The sequence below is a fragment of the Symphalangus syndactylus genome, chromosome 14, assembly GCF_028878055.3.
Source record: "Symphalangus syndactylus isolate Jambi chromosome 14, NHGRI_mSymSyn1-v2.1_pri, whole genome shotgun sequence".
Taxonomy (NCBI): domain Eukaryota; kingdom Metazoa; phylum Chordata; class Mammalia; order Primates; family Hylobatidae; genus Symphalangus; species Symphalangus syndactylus.
This window is the reverse complement of record NC_072436.2, coordinates 98,240,028-98,262,068: the sequence shown is the minus strand read 5'-3', so window position 1 is coordinate 98,262,068 and position 22,041 is coordinate 98,240,028. Positions and strand designations below refer to the sequence as shown.

Sequence of the window (22,041 nt, the reverse complement as noted above, 5' to 3'; positions counted from 1 at the left end):
TTCCATATTACTCTGGTACCTTTTTTTTTTTGCTTTATTTCTAGGGGTTAACGAGTTGTTTTGATAGCCCATGAAAATATCACATGGTTATTGTAGGCATGACCTAGATAATGGTGGTAATGTCCTTGAAGAGTGCTGTCTGTATTCTCTTGCATGTAAATTATTATTGTTATTATTATTATTGAGATGGAGTTTCACTCTTGTTGCCCAGGCTGGAGTGCAGTGGCGTGATCTTGGCTCACCGTAACGTCCACCTACCTCCTGGGTTCAAGCAATTCTCCTGCCTCAGCCTCCCGAGTAGCTGGGATTACAGGCATGCGCCACCGTGCCCAGCTAATTTTGTGTTTTAGTAGAGACGGGGTTTCTCCGTGTTGGTCAGGCTTGTCTCGAACTCCCGGCCTCAGGTGATCTACCTGCTTCAGCCTCCCAAAGTGCTGGGATTACAGGTGTGAGCAGGTGGGCAGATCACAAGGTTAGGAGTTCGAGATCAGCCTGACCAACATGGTGAAACCCCATCTCTACTAAAAACACAAAAATTAGCCCAGCGTGGTGGTGCGCATCTGTAATCCCAGCTACTCAAGAGGCTGAGGCAGGAGAATTGCTTGAACCCGGGAAGTGGAGGTTGCAGTGAGCTGAGAGCATGCTATTGCACTTCAGGCTAGGTGACAGAGTGAGCCTCCATCTCAAAGTAATAGTACTACCAATAATTACATGTTATTTTATGTAAATCCCATTTAGAAATTGGGAACCAGAACTAGAAACCATTTTCTCAAACCCAAAAGGAAATTATGTGGGAATCTGGTGGCTATTTTGTACTGTTTTCCACTTGTACCTTTATTTCTGTGGGGTATGTAGTCTGGCTAGAAAAATCCATTTCATTGGTTATCTCCATGTTTCTTTCTCTCCTCAGATGCAGACAGACATGCTGAACTATCTGGAAGTCCACTGAAAAGCAAAAGCACTAGGAAGCCTTTGGCATGTATCATTGGGTATTTAGGTGGGTATTTTCTAATAGAGGAAAAACTCAAAGAGCAATTTCTGAATTGTATAGATATTTGGCAATTCTAAATGGACATACCTAAACTAATTCAGACCCTTCAAATAGCCGAAATTGGATACCTTTATCTATGTAGTTAGTTTATTTTGTTTCAGAAACTTCTATTACCAGCACACACAACACACACAGAATTATGGTATATGTTTACTTTTTCCAAAAAGCCATGGAATAAATATGTAATGTATATTCATGGAAATAAATACAGATTAAGCAAAAAAGAAAGTGAAAAGCATTCAGTTAGTACTTAGGATGAATAGTCTTAATATTCTTCTTCAGATCCTTCCCCTGTTTGTAACTCACCTCACCTCTTTTTAAATAGAAGATTTATTTACTTATTAAAATGAGATCAAACTGGTTTATAACTTATCTTAAAATAATTGTAGGTTTTAATTTTTTATTTTATTTGTTTTTTGTAGAGACAGGGTCTCGCTATGTTGCCCAGGCTGGTCTCAAACTCCTGGCCTCAAGTGATCTTCCTGCCTTGACTTCCCAAAGTGCTGGGATTACAAATGTGAGCCACTGCACCAAGCCTTAAATATTTATAGTTTTGGTGTGCTTAAGGTGACTTTGAAGGGGAGGCATTTGTATTGCTTTCTGGTTTTTATCATGCCATCTAACTTGGAAATCTCCAAAGATGATAGCTCCATTTTTATGTTGAAATATCACAATTAAGAAAAGTATAAAAAATTACTATGCAATAATCTCTTTGTTTAAACAAAGTTTTAAGAGAAATAACTTACAAAATAATGGTTTTTCACATACCTAGAAGCAAGAATGGCATGTTTTTGTGCTTCTCATAGTTCTTTTTCAGTAAAGTGAAATATGTACTCAGAGTTGCTTTGACAGAAAGATTTATAATTGTGAAATGTTCAGACTGCAGACATCAACTCTTTTGAAAATCAAAGTGTAGTCTTGAATTTGGTATATTATCTAGTCCTTACCCAAAAGAATGTTCCAGGAGTCAGAGGCTCAAAGCTTCTTCTTTGATGTTGCTCTACTACCTTATTCCTTGCTTTATTTCTTTCTTTCTCTCTCTTTTTTTTTTTGAGACGGAATCTCACTCTGCTGTCCAGGCTGGAGTGCAGTGGCACAATCTCGGCTCACTGCAAGTTCTGCCTCCTAGGCTCACGCCATTTTCCTGCCTTAGCCTCTCGAGTAGCTGGGACTACAGGCACCTGCCACCAGCCCAGCTAATTTTTGTATTTTTAGTAGAGACTGGTTTTCACTTTGTTAGCCAGGAGGGTCTTAATCTCCTGACCTCATGATCCGCCTGTCTCGGCCTCCCAAAGTGCTGGGATTATAGGCGTGAGCCACTGCGCCCGGCCATTTCTTGCTTTATTTCTCAGGGGTTAAAGAGTTGTTTTGATATCCCCTGAAAATGTCACATGGTTATTGTAGGCATGACCTAGGTAGTGGTGGTAATGTCCTTGAAGAGTGCCGTCCGTATTTCTGTATTCCCTTGCAGAACTGACTCCTAGATGTCCCTTCCCACCTTGCATGGGAAAGTTTCTGATCACAAAAAATAGAATAGGGCAAGTGTGGTGGCTCATGCCTGTAATCCCAGTACTTTGAGAGGCAGGCGGATTGCTTGAGTCCAGGAGTTTGAGCCTGGGCAACATAGCAAAACCCTGTCTCTACCAAAAATACAAACAGTAGGCAGGTGTGGTGGTGCATGCCTGTGGTCCCAGCTACTCAGGAGACTGAGGTGGGAGGATCGATCGCTTGAGCCCAGGAGGTAGAGGTTGCAGTGAGCCAAGATTGTGCCACCACACTCCAGCCCAGGTGACCAATTGAGACCCTGTCTCAAAAAAAAAAAAAAAAAAAAGAAAAGAAAAAAAGAATACAACATTATTAGCCTTTCCAAGAATAATTGTGTGCTCCTACTGTGGGCAAATTGGTCTCTATATCTACCAGATAGGCCCACACTGTGCTGTTCTTACCAGTTGAACCGCATCCCTACACAATATATTTATATGTTGAAAACACTGTACTAAGTGATTTGGGGAACACCAAGATGGGTAAGACCTTGCCCTCAAAATTCTTAGTGTAGTGGGGAAAGCAAGCAGCTAAGAACAATAGAACAAAGGATTAGATCCTACAAAAGAATTACAGGTAATATGCGTTGGGCACTTGGAGGAAGGACTGTTGTTTTTCTTTCTTTTTTTTTCTTTTTTTTTTTTTTTTTTTGAGATAGAGTCTCACTCTGTCACCCAGGCTGAAGTACAATGTCTCCATCTCGGCTCACTGCAACCTCCACATCCCGGGCTCAGGTGATCCTCCCACTTCAGCCTCCTGAATGGCTGGGACTACAGGTGTGCACCACCACACTTGGCTAATTTTTAAAAATTTTTGTAGAGACAGGGTTTCACCATGTTGCTCAGGCTGGTCTCGAACTCCTGGACTCATGCAGTCTGCCCACCTTGGCCTCCCAAAGTACTGGGATTACGGGTGTGAGCCACTGCACCTGGCCAATGAGGGAATTTTTTCTAATGAGCGTTAGGGCAGCCTACCTGAAGAAAGTAATAGTTAATTTTGCCTTAAAAGATATTTAGGATTCGAATTGGTAGAAAAATAGGAAAAGCATATTCTCTTCCCTCATAAGGCCAAGAGAACCAGAAGAACAAAGGTTTCAGTGAGTCCAAGGACTTGAAAGCAGCTTGTCTGGTCTGGATGGAGCATAGACTGTGGAGGTTAAATGAAATGCAAGGCTGGCAAGCTTGTCATGTCATGTTGGAGAAAAAAAAAATCACTTTTTTGGGTGGTAGTATTTAAGCCATTTCTAAATTTTGGCAAGTGTGGGACTTTGACCAGAGATGTAGTAATTCTAACAATTCCAATGGCTTTTCCTAAATTCCAGTAAATAAGGGTAATATCTCAGCCCTTACCTTCAGTGAAAGGGTGAGAAGGTAGGGTGGCTTGTGTGTAGTTGGCCAGCTGCATGATGACTCTGAGAATTGGTGAGCTGCTAAGCTTTAGTAAAAGGCTGCCCAGCTTTAGTAGTAAACTGAAGTTCTTAAATCCAGTTCCTACAGTATTACAGTTTCTGTCCATCTACAATAAGAGCACGTAGTTCTGGGCTGTATGGCTAACAACAATATACTTTTGTTAAACATGCATATACCACGTGCACATTATGGTTTTGTGATATATCCTTGGATAAAGCATTTCATCTACCTCTTGACTATTGTATTTGGACTTTGGTTTCAGGTTTCATCTATATCAAAATGTTCTAGGCTGCGAGTAATTGATCCTGGTCCCATACTCTGTCTGGTTGCAGAGCCAGAGGAGGAATCCTGTTTTTCAGAAAGCTCACATACCTGACATGGTGCCTGGTTTGACAGAGCACAGAGGTGTTTTACCCGCCTCACTCCAAGGCTACCTCTCCAGATAGCCTTCTGATGTCTAATATCTTGAGGAGTCAGATGCCTTATTCCCTTAGTAAATCACATGTTGTATGTGACCTTCTGAAGTGGCTTTTTGTTTTGTTTTTGCTTGTATTCACAACCCAAGGCTCAGAGCTCCAGCCAGCAGGGGAAAAACCAGCTTACTTGATAAGCAAAGCCATGGCAACAACACTTGAAGCTGACTCATTATGCAAGTCCTTGGCTGGCTCAGGAGGAACTGACTCTCAGCTCATTAAGAAATAAGATGTGTGCCTATTAGCCAATGTAAATGCACATAGATTTTTAATATCATGTTCTGAATTGAGAAACCTTTTTTCCCCCATCAGAGATCCATCCTGCAAAGAAACCTAATGTAATTCGATCTACACCAAGCCTGCAAACCCCAACTACCAAGCGGATGCTAACAACTCCAAATCACACATCTTTGAGCATTCTGGGGAAAAGAAACTACAGTCATCACAATGGTCTGGATGGTATGTAAGCCCAGGAATTCTGGAGGCTGTTCTGATAGAGTGCCTTCACACTCAGGCATGTGTCTGCCACATCCAAGAATATATCATAAACATGTTCTTGTATTCCATGATTGAAGTATGTGGTTGAGGAATAAGGGAGAATATGGCCATATGCCACATTTTGCCAAGGGATAGTTCTCCATCCCGTCAGGAGGTACTTATTCGCTCCCATCTCGTGTTAGGAGGTGTTTTTGGAGATGAAATCTGTATTTAGCAGATTGCTTCTGCTGGGTAATAATGTTCTTGCTGTGATGCGCACGCACTGCTCATTTAAGTTTTCTTGAGCAGAGGGATTATTTTGCCTTATGTCTAAGACATCAGTGTTCTCTGGGGGTTCTTCAGTGTTCCATGGGTCATTCTGAATTTGGCATTTGTCCCTTCTTTTGCCTTATAAATGTTTTTAATTGCTCAAGAGTGCTACATGTCATGAAAGGAATTGCCTGGGTGATGTCCTAAATACAGAAATAATAATTTGCTTGAAATGGAAAAATAGAAATATCACCTCTTATCCAAAGTACTTCTCTTGGGCTTAGCCATATAATGACTCTCCAGGTGGAATTGAATTATCTTCTCATTTGGACTATAAACACAACCATAATAAATCATCCAGGCAGTATATATTCTTCATTTCAATAGTTCTGGACTTTGAAACTGTCTTTATTGTTTAAATGTTGGCATTTATTTATGAATAAAACTCTCTCCAGGCTTTTCATGCCTTCTGGAGCTCTAAATTCCTTACCTGACAGTAAATTATTTATAATGAGGCCCCAGAGCAAGGATGTGGAGTAGACCTTCCAATAATAATTTCCTATGGTTGTTTTCCTCCATTATGACTTTTGCTGTTCATAATAATGTCAAAAATGTGTAAAACAGTGAGGGTGAGGAATTGAGTTTGCATTTATAGGTTATCAATGTGTTAAGATATGGTTTTCAAGAATTTAGCTACCCAGAAGTCTTACAGAAACACTTCCTTGCTAATGAGAACACTGGCCATCCTTGACACAATATGCCTGATATCTAGAGAGCAGGAGTGTGTCAAAATGTGAAGATTGGATGCATTTCTTTCAGGCTTTTCTTGCCCACAACCTTTGGATTCAGGCTTGAATGTCATCTAGAATCTCTCTTTTCCATTATACCACCTCCCTGGTCTTTCTAGGCATATAATCTTGCTGTAGAAGGTATAAAGTAAGTCCTGAAACACACACACACACGTATATATTCTTTTTGGTAAAAAGATTGTCATTGTGGGCCAGGTCCAGTGGCGTATGCATGTAATCCCAACACTTTGGAAGGCTGAGGCAGGAGGATCACTTGAGCCCAGGAATTCGAGACCAGCCTGGGCAACATAGAGAGACCCTGTCTCTACAAAAAGTTTAAAAATTATCTAGTGGCACATGTCTGTAGTCCCAGCTACTCAGGAGGCTGAAGTGGGAGGATCACTTGAGCCCAGGAGGTCGAGGCTGCAGTGAGTTCTGATCATGCCACTGCACTCCAGCCAGGATGACAGAGACCCCATCACACACACACACACACACACACACACACACACACACACACACACACAACTGTCACTGTGACCAATGTTAGCATAGCAGCTTTCTGGTATCTTCTTTCACTCACACCCTGTGGTCATTCTGGATGCCAGTCCTGGCCTGCAATACCTCTTCTGTTGCTCTTTCCTCAGTATCACAGGTACCTGTTTTTCTGGAATTTATTTAAAACGTCACTTTGTAGTGTTGCCTCTCTAGGGCTGGTTCATTTCATTTTCCTCTGAATGAATGCTGCCACAGAGTCATTGCTTCTCTGCTCTGAACAGAAGGAATAGACAGGGCACACAATAAATCCTTGGTTTTTTTTGTAGACAGAGACCTTCAGCCTTTTTGGGGGAAAGACCCATCTTATTTTCTGAAGAGACTTAGCTGCTGAAACACTTCCTTCTTTAAGACCCATTTGTGTTTGCTCTCCTGTCATGGGATGGAGAGGAAGGCTGATGACATGTGTCCGGCACTGTGCTAACTCCCTTACTGAGTTCTCTCATTTAATTCACATGACAGGAAGTTCTGGGAGGTCAGGGAATTTGTTTTGCATATCATTGTATCTCTGTGCTTAGCACAGTACTTGGCACTTAGTAGGTACTCAATATATATTAGTTGTGTAAATGGAAATGATTGAGAAAAATGAGAACTAGAGAAGTGAATTTTCCAAAGTTACCAGGCACTACAGAGATGAATTGAGATTCCCGCTCAGATGTGACTGATTTCAGAATCTTCTCGTTTAACCACTGTTATGAATGAAATCATGGCTGTCAAATGCACTGTATTAGGTTCTATCAGCAAAGTAGAAACTATATAAGTTATTTTAACAGCTAATTTCATAAAAGAAATCAATATGATGGATATTGGAGGGCAGAATAAATCAACAGAGAACATGGGGCGGGGTACAGGAAACAGCCACCATTCTCAGGGTTGGGAGAGCACAAGGAAGAAGCTGGGCTTATCACAATCCAGAAGCTCAAGGAGGGCCTCAGAGCCAGAACCCAACCTGGAAGAGAGGGCACTGCCCTGCCGGTGCAGGCACCTCTCAGGAGGTGTGATGACGCTGGTTCTGGGACAAGCTACTGCACCTACCTGGAGGGACACTGACAGGAACAGGACCGAGCAGGTCCTACCTCCCTGCTCCAGCACTGCAGGATCCTTCTAGCACCCTGCTGGTGTGACACAGAGCCAGACAGCAAAGGGGAAGTGTGCTTGTAGAGTCCCACCCAGCCCCAGCATCATGGAGCTGAGAAACAAGAGTGTAACAGAGGCACATGTGTTAGAAAGTGCCCACATTCTGGTGTTACGAATGGACCTTTTCATTGGGATAATGGGCCTGTTTCCTATTTCCACAGGGTATAGGATCCTGATTAACCAGAGTTTCCAAGATGAACTCAGAGTACTGGAAAAAATGTTCTACTAATACTTTTCATGAGATAGTTATTACCATCATATACTGAAATAGATACAAACTCATGGGAAAGCCTTGCTCTGTGTGATCCAATAATAAAATCAATTAGCACTGCTACTTAATTATCAGCATGTCAGACAGATGAGCATATCAAACAGAATGTTGATGGGCAGAAGAAAGTGAATTGGAAACAACACCCAGGGCTGCTGAGATGTTTAGGCCTCTTAGCTTTAGGGCAGCCTGCCCCCTTCAGTGGGTTGCCTCCTCCACTCACCCTCTACCTTTGCACTGCAGGTTCTTGATGATGGGAAAGGAGTCTGTGAATTTGGGCTAGCAGAAAGGATTTTGCTTGGCATTAGAAAAAAAAGATGGACAGCTTCTTATTTCCTCCCTGAAAATCACTGTCTTTCCTGGCCCTGATGAAGGCCTTTTAAAGAAAGGCCTTGGTATGGACTGGGTGCAGATAGTCAGAACTCTGTATGCTCTATTAAGGAAACTCCAGGGCCACACACAGGCCCTGTGACCAATCTAATAGAACCTAAACTCCAAAGGTGAAGATGAAATAGGTATACATAGGGGGAGTGGTGGCTTGCACTGGTAATCCCAGCTACTCTGGAGGCCAAAGCGGGAGGCTCACTTGAGCCCAGAATTTGAGACCAGGCTAGGCAACATAGTGAGACCCCAACTCTAAAAAAATTTTTGTTTTAAGTTAGCTGGATGTAGTGGCATGCACCTACAGTTCTAGCTACTTGGCGGGGGCTGAGGCAGAAGGATTGCTTGAGCCCAGGAGGTCGAGACTGCAGTGAGCTATGATGGTATCACTGTACTCTAGCCTGGGTTACAGAGTGAGATCCTGTCTCTTAAAAAAAAAAAGAAAGAAATCTGCATACACAAGAAGCCTCAGTGCTCAGTGCAAGGAGTCAGTAATGGTAGAAAGAATAAAGGTTCAAAATCAGAGATCTGCACAGTGCCTTGCCAGTCTCTCTATACTTCAGTCTTTCTCCGTAGGATGTTGGTCCAGCAGCGTGCCGTACGTCGTCATTGTGGTTTCCAGTTCCATCTCCTCCATTTCCTCCACTGTGGACATTTTTACTGCTAGCAAACCAGGTATCACCTACTATGTTTGCCCTACTTGGTTAACTCCAAGTGGCTGTGAGTAGGTGAGGGCCTAGGCCAGCAGGGATAGAAGAGCCATTACTGGAAAACCCTTCTATGTCAGAAAGCCCCGAAGAGAGGGCAGCAGGGGAGATGGAACTTGTCTGTACCATGGGGGGAAAAAGGGGTATCTGAGTGTTTGGAATCAGATAGGATTAATTGCTTACTCCTCTGATTGCTTCTTGTGTGACCTTGGGTGAATCACGTTTTTTTTTTTGTATGAGTTTTCTCCTCTATAAATCTGTAGAATACAGATGACATTTGCCTTACAGAATTGATCTTATGATTGAAAATTTTCAGGTACTTCATTTTTTTATTTTTAATTTTTTGTGGATACATAGTAGATGTATGTATTTATGGGATACATGAGATATTTTGATACAGGCGTATAATGCTTAATAATAACATGAGGGTAAATGGGTTATCCATCACTTAAAGCATTTATTCTTTCTTTGTGTCACAGACAGTACAATTTTACTCTTTTAGTTATTTTAAAATGTGCAATAAATTATTGTTGCTGTAGTCACCCTGTTAGCTATCAAATACTAGATCTTATTCATTCTAACTATATTTTTGTACCCATTAATCATACCTCCCACCACTATCCTTCCTAGCTTCTGATAACCACCATTCTACTCTCTATCTCCATGAGTTCAATTTTTTTAATTTTTAGTACAAGTAAGTGAGAATGCACAGTTTGTCTTTCTGTTCATGGCTTATTTCACTTAACATAATGTCCTCCAGCTTCATCCATGTTATGGCAAATGATAAGATTTCATTCTTTTTTGTCTGAACAGTACTCCATTGTGTATATGTACCACATTTTCTTTATCAATTTGTCTGTTGATGGACGCTTAGGTTGCTTCCAAATCTTGGCTACTGTCAATAGTACTGCAGTAAACATGGGAGTGCAGATATCTCTTCAATATGCTGATTTCTTTTCTTTTGGGTATATAATAGCAGGATTGCTGGATCATATGGTAGTTCTATTTTTAGGTTTTTGAGGATCCTCCAAACTGTTCTCATAGTGGTTGTACTAATTTACATTCCCACCAACAGTGTATGAGGGTTCCCTTTTCTCCACATCTTTGCCAGCATTCCTTATTGCCTGTCTTTTGGATAAGAGCTATTTTAACTGGGGCTAAATGATACCTCATTGTAGTTTTGATTTGCATTTCTCTGATGATCATTGATGTTGAACACCTTTCCATATGCTTGTTTGCCATTTGTATGTCTTCTTTTGAGAAATGTCTTTTCACATCTTTTGCCATTTTTAATCAGATTATTAGATTGTTTTCCTATTGAGTTGTTTGAGCTCCTTAGATATTCTAGCTATTAATTCCTTGTCAGATGGATAGCAGATATTTTCTCCCATTCTGTGCATTGTCTCTTCACTTTGTTGACTGTTTCCTTTGCTGTGCAAAAGCTTTTTCACTTGATATGATCTAATTTGTCTATTTTTGCTTTGGTTGCCTGTGCCTGTGGATATTACTCAAGAAATATTTGCCCAGAACAATGTCCTAGAAAGTTTCCCCAGTGTTTTCATTTATTAGTTTCACAGTTTGAGGTTTGTTTTTTTTTTTTTTGACAGAGTCTTGCTCTGTTGCCCAGGCTGGAGTGCAGTGGCGCAATCTCGGCTCACTGCAAGCTCCACCTTCCGGGAGGTTCACACAATTCTCCTGCCTCAGCCTACCCAGTAGCTGGGACTACAGGTGCCCACCACCACGCCCGGCTAATTTTTTGTATTTTTTTTTTTTAGTAGAGATGGGGTTTCAACACGTTGGCCAGGATGGTCTCGATCTCCTGACCTCGTGATCCACCCGCCTCGGTTTCCCAAAGTGCTGGGATTACAGGTGTGAGCCACTGCGCCTGGCCCACAGTTTGAGGTCTTAGATTGAAGTATTTAATTTATTTTGATTTGATTTTTGTATATGGCAAGAAAGAGGGGTCTAGTTTTATTATTCTGCATATGGCTATCCAGTTTTCCCAGTGCCATTTATTGAAGAGACTATGCTTTCTCCAATGTATGTCTTGGCACCATTGTTTTAAATGAGTTTGAAATGAGTTTATACTGTAGATGTATAGATTTGTTTCTGGGTTCTCTATTCTGTTCCATTGGTCTGTGTGTCTGTTTTTATGCTGGTACCTTGCTGTTTTGCTTACCATAGCTCTGTAGTATAATTTGAAGTCAGGTAAAGTGATTTTTCCAGTTTTGTTCTTTTTGTTCAGGATAGCTTTGGCTATACTGGGTCTTTTGTGATTCCATATAAATTTTAGGACTATTATTTCTGTTTCTGCGAAGAACATCATTGGTATTTTGATAGGCATTGCATTGAATCCATAGATTGCTTTGAGTTAGTATGGACATTTTAACAATATCGATTCTTCCAATCCATGAATATGGGATATCTTTGCATGTTTTGGTGTCCTCTTCAATTTCTTGCATCAGTGTTTTATAGTTTTCATTGTAGAGATCTTTCACTTCTTTTTCAGATTGTTTACTATTGTCATATAGAAATACTATGGATTTTTGTATGTTGATTTTGTATCCTGCAACTTTACTCAGTTTGTTTGTCAGTTCTAATAGCTTTCTTGTGGAGTCTTTAGGTTTTTCCAAATATAAGATCATATCATCTGCAAACAAGGATAATTTGACTCCTTATTTTCCAATTTGGATGACTTTTTTTTTCTTGTTTTATTGCTGTAGCTAGGACTTCCAGTACTATGTTAAATAACAGTGGTGAAAGTGGGCATCCTTGTCTTGTTTTAAATCTTAGAGGAAAGGCTTTCAGTTTTTCCCTGTTCAGTATGATACTAGCTATGGATCTGTTATATATGGCTTTTATTGTGTTGAGGTATGTTCCTTGTATTCCCGGTTTTTTGAGGATTTTTATCATAAAGGGATGCTGAATTTTATCAAATGCTTTTCAGCCTCAATTAAAATAATCACATGGTTTTTGTCTTTCAGCTGATGTGATATATTACACTGATTGATTTGTGATTGACTTGCATGCTTGCATTCCTGGGATAAATCCCACTTGGTCATGAGATAATCTTGTTAAATGAATTGTTGAATTCAATTTGCTAGTATTTTGTTGAGGTTTTTTGCATCAGTGTTCATCAGGACATTGACTTGTAGCTTTTTCTGATATGTCTTTTTCTGGTTTTGCTATCAGAGTAACACTGGCCTTGCAGAATGAATTTGGAAATATTTCTTTCTCCTTTATTTTTTGGAGTAGTTTCAGTAGGATAGGTTTTAGTTCTTCTTTAAATGTTTTATAAAATTCAGCAGTGAAGCCATAGGGTCCTGGGCTTTTTTTCTTTGCTTGGAGACTTTTTATTATGGCCTTGATCTCATTACTTGTTATTGGTCTGTTTAGGTTTTGGATTTCTTGATGATTCAATCTTGGTAGGCTGTATGTGTCTAGGAATGTATCCATTTCTTCTAGCTTTTCCAGTTTGTTGGCATTTAATTGCTTATGATAGTCTCTAATGATCCTCTGAATTTCTGTGGTATCAGTTGTAACATCTCCTTTTTCATCTCTGATTCTATTTGTGTCTTCTCTCTTTTTCTCTTAGTCTGGCTAAAGGTTTATTGATTTTGTTTATAATTTCAAAAAATCACCTTTTTGTTCCATTGCTGTTTTGTATTGTTTCCTTCATTTTGATTTAAGTTATTTCTGCTCTGATCTTTATTATTTCTTTTCTTTTACTATTTTGGATTTAGTTTGCTCTTGCTTTCCTAGTTCTTTAATATGCACTGATTACGTTATATGAAGTATTTCTACTTTTTTGATGTAGGCTTGTATTAGTCTGTTTTCACACTGCTGATAAAGACATATCTGAGACTGGGAAGAAAAAGAGGTTTAATTGGACTTACAGTTCCATATGGCTGGGGAGGTCTCAGAATCATGGTGGGAGGCCAAAGGCACTTTTTACATGGTGGCAGCAAGAGAAAATGAGGAAGAAGCAAAAGCAGAAACCTCTAATAAACCCATCAGATCTCATGAGACTTATTTACTATGATGAGAATAGCCCGGAAAAGACCGACCCCCATGATTGAATTCCTTCCCCCTCCCACAACACATGGGAATTCTGGGAGATACAATTCAAGTTGAGATTTGGGTGGGGACACAGCCAAACCGTATCATTCCACCCCTGGCCCCTCCAGATCTCATGTCCTCACATTTCAAAACCAATCATGCCTTCCCAACAGTCCCCCAAAGTCTTAAACTCATTTCAGCATTAACCCAAAAGTTGACAGTCCAAAGTCTCATCTGAGACAAGGCAAGTCCCTTCTGCCTATGACTCTGTAAAATCAAAAGCAAGCTAGTTACTTCCTAGATACAATGAGGGTACAGGTATTGAGTAAATACAGCCATTCCAAATGGGAGAAATTGGCCAAAACAAAGGGGTTATAGAGCCTGTGCAAGTCTGACATCCAGTGGGGCAGTCAAATTTTAAAGCTCCAAAATGATCTCCTTTGATTCCGGGTCTCATGTCCAGGTCATGCTGATGCAATGACCTGGTACACAGTGTAAACTGTTGGTGGATCTGCCATTCTGGGGTGTGGAGGACGGTGGCCCTCTTCTCATGGCTGCACTAGGCAGTGCCCCAGTAGGGACTCTGTGTGGGAACTCTGGCCCCACATTTCACTTCCACACTTCCCTAGCAGAGGTTCTCCATGAGGGCCCTTCCCCTGCAGCAAACTTTTGCCTGGGCATCCAGGCATTTCCATACATCTTCTGAAATCTAGATGGAGGTCCCCAAACCTCAATTCTTGACTTCTGTGCACCCACAGGCTCAACACCATGTGGAAGCTGCCAAGGCTTGGGGCTTCCACACTCTGAAGCCACGGCCTAAGCTCTACATTTACCCCTTTCAGCCACAGCTGGAGCAGCTGGGACACAGGGTACCAAGTCCCTAGGCTGCACACAGCACAGGGACCCTGGGCCTGGCCTATGAAACCACTTTTTCTTCCTGAGCCTCCAGGCCTGTTATGGGAGAAACTTCTGTGAAGACCTCTGACATGGCCTAGAGACATTTTCCCCATGGTCTTGGGGATTAACATTAGGCTCCTTGCTACTTATGCAAATTTCTGCAGCCAGCTTGAATTTCTCTCCAGAAAATGGGTTTTTCTTTTCTATTGCATAGTCAAGCTGCAAATTTTCTGAACTTTTATGCTGTTTCCCTTTTAAAACTGAATGCATTTAACAGTACCCAAGTCACCTCTTGAATGCTTTGCTGCTTAGAAATTTTTTCCACCAGATACATTAAATCATCTCTCTCAAGTTCAAAGTTCCACAAATCTCCAGGGCAGGGGCAAAATGCCACTAGTCTCTTTGCTGAAACATAACAAGAGTCATCTTTGCTCCAGTTCCCGAGTTCCTCATCCCCACCTGAGACCACCTCAGCCTGGACCTTTTTGTCCATATCACTATCAGCATTTTGGGCAAAGCCATTCAACAAGTCTCTAGGAAGTTCCCAACTTTCCCACATTTTCCTGTCTTCTTCTGAGTTCTCCAAACTGTTCCAACCTGTGCCTGTCATCCAGTTACAAAGTCACTTCCACATTTTCAGGTATCTTTTCAGCAACACCCCAATCTGCTGGTACCAACGTAGTGTATTAGTCTGTTTTCACACTGCTGATAAAGACATACCTGAGAATGGGAAGAAAAAGAGGTTTAGTTGGACTTACAGTTCCATATGGCTGGGGAGGCCTCAGAATCATGGCAGGAGGCGAAAGGCACATCTTACATGGTGACAGCAAGAGAAAATGAAGAAACAAATGCAGAAACTCCTGATAAACTCATCAGATCTTGTGAGACTTATTCACTATCATGAGAATAGCGCAGGAAAGACTGGCCACCATGATTCAATTACCTCCCTCTGGGTCCCTCTCACAACACGTGGGAATTCCGGGAGGTACAATTCAAGTTGAGATTTGGGTGGCAACACAGCCAAACCATATCAAGGCTCTTTTTGCTATAAACTTTCCTCTTAGTTTGCTTTTGCTATATCCCATAGGTTTTGGTATGTTGTATTTCCCTTATCATTTGTTTCGATAAATTTTTAAATTTCCTTCTTAATGCTTTCATCGACCCATGGGTCATTCAGGAGCATATTGTGTTTTTGCTTGTTTGTTTTTGTTATTGTTGTTGTTTTGTAGAGACAGGGTCTCACTATGTTGCTCAGGCTGCTCTTGAACTCCTGGGCTGAAGCAATCTTCCTGACTCAGGCTTCCCAAAGTGCTGGGATTACAGGTATGAGCCACCGCAACTGGCCCAGGAGCATATTGCTTAATTTCCATGTGTTTGTATAGTTTCCAAAATTCCTGTTGTTATTGATTTCTACTTTTATTTTATTGTGATCAGAGAAGATACTTGATATAATTTTATTTTGTATAAATTTTTAAAGACTGTTTTTGTGGCCTAACATATGGTCTGTCCTATGATCCATGTGCTAAGGAGAAGAATATGTATTCTTTAGCCTTTGGATGAAATGTTCTGTAAATACTTATTAGGTTTGTTTGGTCTACAGTGCAGATTAAGTCCTAGGTTTCTTTACTGACTTTCTGTCTGGATGATGTGTTCATTGCTGAAAGTGAGGTGTTGAAGTCTCTAGCTATTATTGTTTTGTGGTCTCTCTCTCTGTAGTGCAAATAATATTTGCTTTATATATCTGGGTGCTCCAGTGCTTGGTGCATATATATTTATAATTGTTATTCCCTCTTACTGAATTGACCCCTTTATCGTTATAAAAATGAACTTCTTTGCCTCTTTTTATAGTTTTTGTCTTTAAATCTATTTTGTCTGATATAAGTATAGCTACTCCTGCTCTTTTTTGGTTTCCATTTGCATGGAATATTTTTTTTTCCATCCCTTTACTTTGTTTCTCTGTGTGTCTTTATAGGTAAAGCTTGTTTTTTGTAGGCAACAGATCATGGGGCCTTGTTTTTTTTGTTGTTTTTTTTTTTTTAATCCATTCAACCACTTTATGTCTTTTGGTGGGAGAGTTTAGTCCATTTACATTCACTGTTATTGTTGATAAGTAATGACTTAATCCTGCCATTTTTTAAATTTGTTTTCTGGTTATTTTGTGGTCTTCTCTTCCTTCTTCCTTCCTGTCTTCCTTTTAGTGAAGGTGATTTTCTCTGGTGTTATGTTTTAATTTCCTGCTTTCTATTTTTTGTGTATCTGTTGTATGTTTTTTGATTTCTGGTTACCATAAGGCTTGCAAAAAATATAACCTGTTATTTTAAACTGATGCCAACTTGACACTGATTGCATAAACAAACAAACAAATAGGCAAAGAGAAAACTAATGGAAACTCTCTACACTTTAACTTCATCCCCTGCTTTTTAACTTTTTGTTGTTTCTACTTATATCTTATACTGCCTATCTCTTGAAAAGCTGTTGTAGTTATTATTTTTGATAGCTTCATATTTTAGTCTTTCTAGTCAAGATATGAGTAGTTTACAGACAGTTACACTGTTATAATATTCTATGTTTTTCTGTGTGCTTACTATTACCAGTAAGTTTTGTACCTTCAGATCATTTCTTATTGCTCATTAATGTCTTTTTCTTTCAGATTGAAGAACTCCCTTTAGCATTTCTTGTAGGACAGGTCTAGTGTTGATGAAATTCTTTAGCTTTTGTTTGTCTGGGAAAATCTTTATTACTCCTTCATGCTTGAAGGATATTTTTGCTGGATATACTATTCTAAGATAAAAGTTTTTTTCCTTCAGCACTTTAAATATATCGTGACACTCTCTTCTGGCCTGTAAGGTTTCCACTAAGAAGTCTGCTGCCAGACATATTGGATCTCCTCTGTATGATATTTGTTCCTTTTCTCTTGCTACTTTTAGGATCTTTTTAAAATCCTTGACTTTTGGGAGTTTGATTATTAAATATCTTGAGGTAGTCTTCTTTGGGTTAAATGTGCTTGATGTCCTATAACCTTCTTGTACTTAAATATTGATATCTTTCTCTAGGTTTGAGAAGTTTTCTGTTATCCCTTTGAATAATCTTTCTACTTCAATCTGTCCCTCTACTTCCTCTTTAAGGACAATAACTTTTAGATTTGCCCCTTTGAAGCTGTTTTCTAGATCTTTTAAGTGTGCTTCATTGCTTTTTATTCTTTTTTTCTCTTGTCTCCTTTGACTATATTTCAAATAGCCTGTCTTCAAGCTGACTAATTCTTCTGCTTCATCAATTCATTAAGAGACTTTGATGTATTCTTCAGTATGTCAATTGCATTTTTCGCTCCAGAATTTCTGCTTGATTCTTTTAAATTATTTCAACATCTTTCTTAATTTTATTCTATTGAATTCTGTTGTGCTTCCTCAAAACACTTATTTTGAATTCTCTGTCTGAAAAGACACATATCTCTGTCTCTCTGGGATTGGTCACTGTTGTCTTATTTAGCTTGTTTGGTGAGGACATGTTTTCATGGATGGTCTTGAAGTTTGTGGATATTCTTCAGTGTCTGGGCATTGAAGAGTTAGGTGTTTGTTGTAGTCTTCACAGTTTGGGCTTGTTTGTCCACATCCTTCTTGGGAAGGCTTTCCAACTATCAGAAGGGATTTGGGTGTCGTGATCTAAATCTTTGGTCACTGCAGCCATACCTGCATTAGGGGGCACCTCCAGCCCAGTAATGCTGTGTCTCTTGCCTTGGTTGTCTTGGGTAAGATCTGGGAGAATTCCCTGGATTACTAGGTGGAGACTCTTGTTCTCTTCTTTTACTTTCACTCAAACAAATGGACACTCTGTCTCTGTGCTGAGCTGCCTGGAGCTGGAGAAGGGGTGATGACACAAGCACCCCTGTGGCCACTACCACTGGGACTGCTCTGTGTCAGACCTGAAGCCAACACAGCACTGGGGCTCACCCAAGGCCTATGATGATCACCGCCTGGCTACCACCTGTGTTCACTCAAGGTCCAAAGACTCTCCAATCAGCAGGTGGCATATCCAGCCAGGCATCTTCCCTTCAGGGCAGTGAGTTCACTGTGGCCCCAAGTAGGTCCAGAGATGCCAACTGGGAGCCAGGGCCTGGAGTCAGGAACCTTAGGAATCTACCTGGTGTTCTACCCCAGTGTGGCCAATCTGGTACCCAAGTTGTAAGACAAAGTCTTCTTACTCCTCTCTCTCCTTTCCTCAAGCAGAAAGAGTCTCTCCTCACAGCCACCCAGCTGGGAATGTGCTGGGTCACATCTGAAGCCAGCATGTCTCTGAGTCTCATCCAAGGCACACAGCAAGTACTGCCTGGATACTACTGCTGATTATTCAGGGCCCAAGGGCTTTTTAGTCAGCAGCTGGTGAATGCTGCCAGGACTGGATCCTTCCCTTCAAGGCAGTGGGTTTTCTTCCTGATTTAAGTGTGTTTTCAAATATCATCTGGGAGTTAGGGCCTGGAATGGGGGCCTCACGACTGTGCCTGGTGCCCCATCCTACTGTGGCTGAGCCGGTATCAAAGTTGCAAGAGAAAGTCTTCTTTATCCTTTTCTCTCCTAAGCAGGAGGAAGGAGTCTCTACAAGGGCTGCGAGCTGTGCTGCCTGAGGCTGGGGGAAGTGTAGTATAAGCATTCCCTTAGCAGCCCTGGCTGGTATCTCACTAGGTGGTATGCTCCCCAAGTCCATTGGCTCCAAGACCAACACAGCACCAGGATTTGCCCAGGAATTGCAGTACTTGTGGCCTAGACTGCCTTTCAGGTTTATTTAGGAACCCAGAGCACTTTAACCCACAGTGGAAGAGCTTGCCAGAATTCAGGTTCCGACTGCTGGGATGAGCTATTCCTCTCTGGCTAAGGCTGGCCTAAATGCTCCTTTTGTGGGCACCAGCTGAGTTCTGCCTCGTATTGCTTTCCACTGTGTCAGGGCAGCGCTGAGTTCCAATGCAAAGTTTCACAATCACTGTGTTCTCCCTCCCTCTTCCCTTCCCTCTTCAGTGCCTGTTTTCTTAATATGATGTTAAAATCAGGTATTGATATTACTTACCTGATTTTTGGTTCTTATAAAGGTGCTCTTTTGTGTAGCTAGTTCTTCAATTTGGTGTTCCTTCAGCAGGGACAATTGCTGAAGGCTTCTATTTATTTGATCATCTTGCTCTGCTTCCCTCTTTTCGTGTACTTTATGTCACTTGGTTTTCCAAACACTTTATGAGGTAAATGTTATAACCTACATTTTAGGAATGGAAAAAATAGAAGCTCAAGAAGGTTAAAGAATTTGTCCAAAGTCGCATTGCTAGAAAGTAGCAGAGATGGGATCTAAACTCCAAATCTAGTGTTTTTTCCACTGGATGAATACAGGCCCAGATTTGTATATTGAATACAGCATTTACAGGCATACCTCAGAGAGATACTGTGAGTTCAGTTCAAGACCACTGCAGTAAAGTTAATATCACAATAAAGCAAGTCACATGAGTTTTCTGGTTTCCCAGTGCATATAAAGTTATGTTGGCTGGGTGTGATGGCACATATCTATAATCCCAACACTTTGGGAGGCCAAGGTGGGCAGATTGCTTGAGCCTGGGAGTTTGAGATCAGCCTTTGCAACATGCTGAAACCTTGCCCCTACAAAAAATACAAAAATTAGCCAATCACGGTAGCATGTGCTTGTAGTCCCAGCTACTCAGGAGGCTGAGATGGGAGGGTTGATAGAGACTGGGAGGTCAGAGCTGCAGTGAGCCAAGATCGCAAGACTGTACAAGCCTGGGCAACAGAGTGAGACCTTGTCTCAAAAAACCAAACAAACAAACAATAATTATGTTTACACTATACTATAGTCTATTAAGTGTGCAATAGCATTATGTATAAAATAACAATGTATATACCTTAATTTTAAAAATACTTTATTGCTAAAAAAAAAAGCTAATGATCATCTGAGCCTTCTGTGAGTCATAATCTTTTTGCTGCTAGAAGGTCTTGCCTCAATGTTGATGGCCACTGTTGATCAGGATGGTGGTTGCTGAAGCTTAGGGTGGCTGTGACAATTTCTTAAAATAAGACCACATTGACATTTGCCGCATCAATGGACTCTTCCTTTCACGAAAGCTTTGTGGCATGTGATGCTCTTTGATAGTATTTTACCCACAGTAGAACTTCTTTCAAAATTAGAATCAATCCTCTCAAACTCTGCTGCTGCTTTACCAACTAAGTTTATGTAATATTCTAAGTCCTTTATTTTCATCTCAACAATGTTCACAGTGTGTTCAACAGGAGAAGTTTCCATCTTAAGAAACAACTTTCATTGTTCATCCATAAGAAGCAACTACTCATCTGTTCAAGTTTGATCATGAGATTGTAGCAATTCAGCCACATCTTCAGGTTCCACTTCTCATTCTAATTCTCCTGCTATGTCCACCATATCTGCAGTTACATCCTCCACTGAAGTCCTGAACCCTTCAAAGTTATCCATGAGGGTTGGAATCAATTTCTTCTGAACTCCTGTTAGTATTGATATTTTGGCCTCCTCCCATGAATTTCTAATGTTCTAATGGCATCTATAAAGGTGAGTCCTTTCTAGCAGGTTTTCAGTTGACTTTGCCCAGATCCATCAGAGGAATCACTATCTATGGCAGGCATAGCCTTACAAAATGTATTTCCTAAATAAGACTTGAAAGTTAAACTTATTCCTTGGCTGGGCGTGGTGGTTTAGACCTGTAGTCCCAGGACTTTGGGAGGCCAGGACAGGTGGATTGCTTGAGTCCAAGAGTTCAAGACCAGCCAGGACAACATAGTGAAACCCTGTCTCTATAAAAAATACAAAAATTTGCCAGTCATGGTAGCACATGGCCTGTAGTCCCAGCTACTCAGGAGGCTGAGATGGGAAGATCACTTGAGCCCAAGAGGTCGAGGCTACAGTGAGCCATGTCACTGCACTCCAGCCTGGGTGACAAAGCAGGACCCTGTCTTGAATGAATGAATGAATGAATGAATCCATTCATTCATCCATCCGTTCATCCATCCCAGAATGGATGATAGATGTTGTGCTAGCACACATGAAAACAACATTCATCTCCTTGTACATCTCCATCAGAGCTCTTGGGTGACCAAGTCCCTTGTTAATGAGCAGTCATATTTTGATTTTTTTTCCTAAGCAGTAGGTCTCAACAGCAAGCTTAAAATATTCAGTAAACCATGCTGTAAACAGAGGTGCTATCATTTAGGCTTTGTTGTTCTATTTATAAAGCATAGGCAGAATAGATAAAGCATAATTCTTGAGGGCTCTGTGACTTTTTGGAATAGTAAATGAGCACTGGCTTCAACTTAAAAAGTCACCAGCTGCATTAGCCTCTAACAAGAGAGTCAGCCTGTCCTTTGAAGCTTTGAAGACATTGGCTTCTCCTCTCTAGCTGTGAAAGTCCCAGATGGCATCTTCTTCCAGTATAAGGCTGTTTTATCTACACTGAAAATCTATTGTTTAGCATAGCTGCCTTCATCAGTGATCTTAGCTAGATCTGGATAACTTGCTGCAGCTTCTACATCAGCACTTGCTGCTTTACTTGCACTTTTATGTTTATGGTGATGGCTTTTTTCCTTAAACCCCATGAACCCACTTCTGCTAGCTTCAAACTTTTCTTCTCCAGCTTCCTCACCTCTCTCAGTCTTATAGAATTGAAGAGAATTAGGGCCGTGCTCTGGATTAGGCTTTGGGTTAAGGGAATGTTGTTGCTGGTTTGATCTTCTATTCAGGCCACTTTCTCATTATCAGCAGTAAGATTGTTTCACTTTCATATCATTCATGTATTCACTGGAGTAGCACTCTTAATTTCCTTCAAGAACTTTTCCAAGTTGCATTCACCACTTGGTTAACTATTTGGTGCAAGAGGCCTGACTTGCAACCTCTCTTGGCTTTCAATACGCCTTCCTCATGAAGGCTCATCATTTCTGGCTTTTGATTTAAAGTGAGAGATGTGCGACCCTTCTTTCCACTTGAACACTTACAAGCCATTGTAGGGTTATTAATTG

The 22,041-nt window shown here is 40.8% G+C and overlaps 1 protein-coding gene across 11 annotated transcripts in view; it reads left to right on the top strand.

Moving 5' to 3' along the window:
* MTA3 (metastasis associated 1 family member 3) overlaps positions 1–22,041 on the top strand; it is a 215,591-nt gene that overhangs the window by 139,015 nt on the left and 54,535 nt on the right. For all 11 annotated transcript variants that reach the window (XR_010115759.1, XM_063618107.1, XM_063618108.1 and 8 more), the window contains 2 exons: positions 911–997; positions 4,788–4,934. Coding sequence is in view for 10 of the 11 variants with exons in the window: in XM_063618107.1 (XP_063474177.1) it covers positions 911–997; positions 4,788–4,934 (234 nt within the window). In the remaining variant the exon portion in view is untranslated. The remainder of the gene's footprint in view (positions 1–910; positions 998–4,787; positions 4,935–22,041) is intronic.